Source organism: Brassica oleracea, unplaced genomic scaffold, assembly GCF_000695525.1.
Source record: "Brassica oleracea var. oleracea cultivar TO1000 unplaced genomic scaffold, BOL UnpScaffold00861, whole genome shotgun sequence".
In the NCBI taxonomy this organism is placed as follows: Eukaryota; Viridiplantae; Streptophyta; class Magnoliopsida; order Brassicales; family Brassicaceae; genus Brassica; species Brassica oleracea.
This window is the reverse complement of record NW_013617485.1, coordinates 1-6,010: the sequence shown is the minus strand read 5'-3', so window position 1 is coordinate 6,010 and position 6,010 is coordinate 1. Positions and strand designations below refer to the sequence as shown.

At 31.7% G+C, this 6,010-nt stretch overlaps 1 protein-coding gene across 1 annotated transcript; it reads left to right on the top strand.

Annotated features, from left to right (window-relative positions):
• Window positions 1–2,558: 2,558 nt before the first annotated feature.
• LOC106320255 (outer envelope pore protein 24B, chloroplastic) lies at window positions 2,559–3,746 on the top strand. Its single transcript, XM_013758620.1, has 3 exons — window positions 2,559–2,813; window positions 2,908–3,267; window positions 3,514–3,746. The coding sequence occupies exons 1-3, from the start codon at window positions 2,613–2,615 to the stop codon at window positions 3,592–3,594; spliced, it is 642 nt and encodes a 213-aa protein (XP_013614074.1). The 5' UTR covers window positions 2,559–2,612; the 3' UTR covers window positions 3,595–3,746.
• The last annotated feature ends 2,264 nt before the right edge of the window (window positions 3,747–6,010 follow it).

The following is a 6,010-nucleotide window of genomic DNA, read 5'->3' as shown; positions in this document are numbered from 1 at the left end:
CCGTCAACAGCCGAGCAACCCCACCAACTACTTCGAGGATATGTAGTTTTTTTTATATTTCTGTTTGTATTATGAATTTAAATATTATTGTATGAGTTTTAAATGCCTTTTTAAAATATGTTTTTCAATTTCATATTTCGTTTTAAAATTTAAATTATTTTAAATTCTGAATATTAAATATAAATTAAAATTTATTATATACTAATTAATAATAATATAATAAGAATCGATGTAAACTCCTGGTAAACATTACATGGAGTTTACATCGAATGTTTACGAGTGATTAACATTGAAAGATTTACGAGGGTTTTACATCGAAATGTTTACGAGTGATTTACAACGAAAGTATTTACGTGTGCTTTACATCGAAATCATTACGTGGACTTTACCACGAAATCTTACGTGTCGTTTACGACGAATTCTTTCCCTGCGCTTTACAAGGAATATATTTCGTCGTAAACGTAACGAGTCGTTTATGACGAAACCTCCGTTACGACGGACGTTTAACAACGAAACGTCTGTCGAGGTTAATTCGTCGTAACATCCCGTTTACGACGAATTTACAAAGAATATTGCCCTCGTAAAAATATGTGTTTCTTGTAGTGTAATATAATATAATTTCTTATGAACATATAAGTCTTTATACATTGATTAAAGAATTAAAATGAATTGATAAGTGCTTACATATTTCTTAGAAATTCCAATGTATCGGGCTTCCTTTTTTATTTTTAGTATATATAGTATAACTCTATAAATTAATAATCAATAAATTAATTAATAAATATAATAAATATAATAAATTAATAATTTTTTTCAGTTCCAATTTCGGCTGGTTCAAAATATAACACAAATCGATGAAATAATAATATTTTTTTAGAAAATATTATGTAAATATGTTGTCCTATTAAAATTATAAATTAATCATTTATACATATACACAATTTATGGTCAAACCTTTCTTATCTTGGACGACTTTCGTGTAATTCGTGAGATGGACGACTTCCGTGTAAGTCGTGTAGACAAATTTTTTTTTTTTGTTTTATTTTTTAATTGTAAAATTAACCTGAGTCTAGGTATAACAAAATATTGATTTTTTTTTAATTTTCTACCGGGTGACTTACGTGTAAGTCGTCCAGGAAAAGTCAAATTTCTGACACAATCCAGTCAAATGCAAAACCAACCTGTTTACCTTAGACAACTTACATGGAAGTCGTCTCGAATTTTTTTTTAACAAACAAAGATGGACGACTTCCATGTAAATCATCTAGAAAAACACATTTAAAAGTCAATTGCAAAACTAACCTCTGCACTGATCATAAGACTTCCATGTAACAGATCTGAAAAAAAAAACTAATTTCATAATTTCAACCAGTGAGATAACTTGTTTAGCACACAAAAGTATTTTCCAAGCATCCAGAATCTCAAACAAAAGTGACCCACCAAAAATTGTAAACTTCAATGGTTCTATGAACAATAAACTTTTTAGAATCAAAATCTTGATTTTTTTTGGAAGAATATGGGGAGAAAGTGAAAGAGATGTTGTTTTTAGTTCATAATAATTGAGAACGAATGAGTGTAAATCGATTTGATGTGCATTAAGAGTTTCAAATTGGTTGTTCATGGTGGTTGGTGTATTGATATCAATGACAATCTTGTAAATAATTGAAGATGATGAGGTTGAGAGAGTAAAAGTACAATTTTCGAAAAGAAAAGAAGGAACTAAAAACATTTTCGTGAATAATATGAACATGTGGGATGAATAGGGCAAAAGAAAAATCCAAAAAAATCATGGGTTTGTTTTAGGTTTGACTTTGAGTTTTGAGTCAATTTTTCAAATAGCCCCAATATATATATATATATATTGTTTGTTTTATATTCAAAATAAAATTATTTTTATATTTTTAACACTTAATATATTTTTATGGGATTTAGTAAAATTATATCTAAAATTACATTTAAATTCTATGAAACATATTTTATATACACTAAATAATATAATAAAATCTACATAAATTTGACTCAAAAAATAAATCAATATATATACACTAAAAATCAAATATTCTTCTTATTTAGGAAAAATATATATTACAATATAATCAATTTAAAAGGATTTTTTTTATAGATTAACAACTCTATAAATTAATAAAATACCATAATCTCAATATTATTAATTTGTCGAGTTTTTACTGTAATTGTAATTGAATGATTGAGTGTTAGATGATTTATTGATAATTTATCCATTTATACAAATGTGTTGTTACGTGGTCATTTTTCTGTTTTTTGAAAAGTTGTTACGATTCTAAATATAATTATCAAACATACTAAATTAAACTAAACAATAGTTAACAAAAAAAAAACTAAACTAAACAATACATTTTTAATTTATGAATTTCTCAGGTATTTGTTGACCAAAAATTATTAACGAAACAAGACATTTTTGGCTGTCAAAAAAAGGGATCCGCACGTGCGAAAGAAGAAGGCACGAAGCGGAGAATAAGACCGTGTGTTTTTTTTTTTTTTTATCTTCTCTCATTTCGCCGCTCTCACCAAACCAAACCTCTCTCTCTCTCTCTCTCTCTCTCTCTCTCTCTCTCTCTCTAGGGTGAGTCGAAATGATGAAAGCTTCAGTCAAAGGCAAGTACGATGGCGACAAGAGCACCGGAGTTGGTTCCATCGCCTTCAACGCCGGCGATCTTAAGCTACGCGCCATCATGACCGATGCAACCCTCGTCGCTGGGCCTACCTTGAACGGCCTCTCTCTCGCCGTGGAGAAGCCTGGTTTCTTCATCGTCGAGTACAACGTCCCCAAGAAAGTAACTCTTTCACCTTCCTCCTCTTTTGATTGATTTCAATTTCCATGGAGATTGCTTACGATTATACCTAGGGAATCCATTTGTGTGGTTACAGGATGTTAGGTTTCAGTTCATGAACACAGTAAGGATTGCTGAGAAGCCATTGAATCTGACTTACATACATAGCAGAGCTGATAACAGAACAATCGTGGATGGGAGCCTTTTGATTGATCCTTCTAACAAACTCTCTGTTAATCACATGGTGGGAACAAACAACTGTAAGCTTAAGTATACTTATGCTCATGGGAAGATTGCTACGTTCGAGCCGTGCTACGACTTTGCCAAAAACGCCTGGGATTTTTCGGTTTCCCGCAGAGTTTATGGTGATGATGTTGTCAAGGCTACTTATCAGACGTCTAGTAAGTTGCTTGGTATGGAGTGGTCCAGGACCTCCAAATCCACTGGATCTTTCAAGGTAAATATTACGAAAGAGTCTATATCTATCAGTGACTTATGACATAAGTGTTAGTTTTAATGGGATCCATAGGCTTATTGACATAAGTGTTAGTTTTAATGGGATGCATAGGCTTATTGACATAAGACATGATCCAGTGTGGGTGTTTTAGATTGTTGTGTGTATTGATTTCTCTTGCAGTAGCTTTAGTGCATGTTTAGACAAACACGATGAAAGGTTTGATTGTTGATTCTTGTTTTCAAACAGGTATGTGCGTCTGTGAATCTGGCGGAGGAAGTGAAAACGCCCAAATTGACTGCAGAAACCACATGGAACCTTGAAATGTAATCTCTTTTACGATTAACCAAGTTTCCCATTCAATTGTTTGGTGTGTTACATACGATTTTACTAGCCCTTGCGAATCTTCCCAGATTTTGTGGTACATTTCGTGAAACATCATCCATGCTTCTATTATCTTTGCAATTTATTTTTCTTTTGAAGTTTTGTTTGTTAGAGGATTAAAGTTTGACATAAGTACACATTGATGTAAAAATTAACTCTGAAACGTAAAAAATTGTGACTCAACTTTGAGATTAAAGAATGAATGTCAAATCTGATTGGTGATGGGGATAAAGAGCTTTTAATGTTAAGAAAAATGATGAGAGAGCACTAAATGATAGCAATAAGTAGCCTTAGGCATTCGATTCTGATTAGGTTCTTCAGTCCTATTTAGAAAATTTTGTTCGGTTTTGGTTTAGTTATTTTGGAATTCTGTTTGGTTTGGATAGCGAAGTTGGAAACAAGCTAATATTTGATTAATTCGTGTTAAAAATAAGAAAATTCAGATTTTTCGGATTAAATATTAGATTGTTTCTGCTTATTGGATAATTTTTTTGATAATTCGGATAATTTTAAATATTTAGGATATAAAGTATTTTGGTAATTCTTTTTTTTTTTGGTATTTTAATTTATAAATAATGAAATTATTTAATTATTTTAAAATTAAATATAGTTAATATTTATAAGTATATATATTTTAGAAATTTGGATACTCATTCGGTTTTTGGCTCCGGTTCGATTTAGGTTGTTCGGTTTCGATTGTTCAGTTCTAGAGATATAGGATCTGTCCGGGTAAATCTTACACTCGAACCAAAGCTCGTTTTTATTTGCTTCGGTTCTTGGTTTCGGATAAATGTGCCCATATCTAGCTATAAAAAATGAAACTAGAGTTTAGTACATACTAAGTTCTGGTTTAGAATTTATACTTTTGTAAATAATTTATGCACCTTTAAGTTTTGTACATATTTTTATTTAAATTTGTGTCAATAATTATGTTAATTTATTAATTTAATATGTCTGACATTAGTTTTGATTTAATTACAAATATTTCACTAAAGAAATGAATTAGTATATTTTTTATAAGTTTAATTTTGTTTTATTTTTCTTCTAATATATATGATTTTATAGGTTCATTTAAACTGTTTTGTACTTGATAAATATTTTTATTTTTTCATAAAATAGCCTGCAAAAAAGTGCAATCATAAAAACTATTAAAGATAGGTAATATAGGCAGCAATTCTTCTTGTTTAGAGCATGAAACCTCACTTCTTCACATGCCTCCGATAAAATGGATAGTTTTATCAATAGGCGATCTTTTCGTATTTCATGATACGATATGGAATGATCTAAACTTAAATTTTGACTACAATGAGCTATAAAAGAGACCCCTAAACCCTACAAGAAAGGGATTAACTATTATTCGCTTTCGGCTATAGAAACATGTAGCTAAAACTATAGGGTTTACAAAACCATTACATTGTACTCCTGCTCTATTGATCAATAAAACATATCTTTAATCTATTCACCTTCCCTGATTATACTACTTCATGTTTCAATAGTATTACAAAGAAATATATTTTATTTTACCTTAAAAAATTGGCGCTAAAAAGAGGGAATAACCAATACTATAAGACGATGACAGGAAGTGAGCATGGGTAATCCTTGGCCACTGCGGTCGCTGCTGATTTACCAGCCCAGCTTAAAGCTTTACAGAGGCAAGTCACTTTGGAACATTTGAAGGGGGTCCCCCACTTAGTGGAACTCCCACTTTAAGAGTTTTTTTTTATGTATGCATGGTCACTGTCGATCGGTGTTTCCAACTCATTGTCGATCGTTGCTACAAGTTCATCGTCGATCGATATCTCAGGTTGAGTGGCGATCGATGCTTCAATCTCCGATTCCTCATCATCTTCATGATCGCTGTTGGAGAAAAATAATCCATGAAGAGATTACTCCAGCTTCCAGGTTCCTGCCCCCGATCCAGGTTCCTTCCTCCAGCCTTTGACTTCAAGTTCCGAGTCAGATAATTCCTCTTGTCTCGGCAAAGAGGAAAACTTCCATATAAGTATAAACCGCCATATACCTCAGCAAAGAGGAAAACTTCCATATAAGTATAAACTTCCTTAAAATTCAATCTCTCTCTCTTTCTCTCTCTCTCTCAATTCTCTCACTAGTTATTGTGGCTTACTGGCGAATATAACGCAAGCTTGGACTGACAAAAACCCAGGTCGACGATTTTATGGCTGTCCGCGTTTTAAGGTATGAGATATATGATGATTGAACTTATTAACTAGTGATGGAATTGGAGAGATGATTCTCGTAGATTTAATTTGGAATTTGGAATTGCAGCTTGAAGATGAATGCAAGTACTTCTCTTCGTATTATGATCATAGATCATAGAAAAGATTCTCTTCAAGTGAACCAG

Excerpts from the sequence above, each read along its gene's own strand:
- LOC106320255 (XM_013758620.1), top strand. The coding sequence starts at position 2,613 with ATGATGAAAGCTTCAGTCAAAGGCAAGTACGATGGCGACAAGAGCACC. Across the intron at positions 2,814-2,907 it reads AGTACAACGTCCCCAAGAAA|GATGTTAGGTTTCAGTTCAT; the intron begins GTAACTCTTTCA and ends GTGTGGTTACAG. Across the intron at positions 3,268-3,513 it reads AATCCACTGGATCTTTCAAG|GTATGTGCGTCTGTGAATCT; the intron begins GTAAATATTACG and ends GTTTTCAAACAG.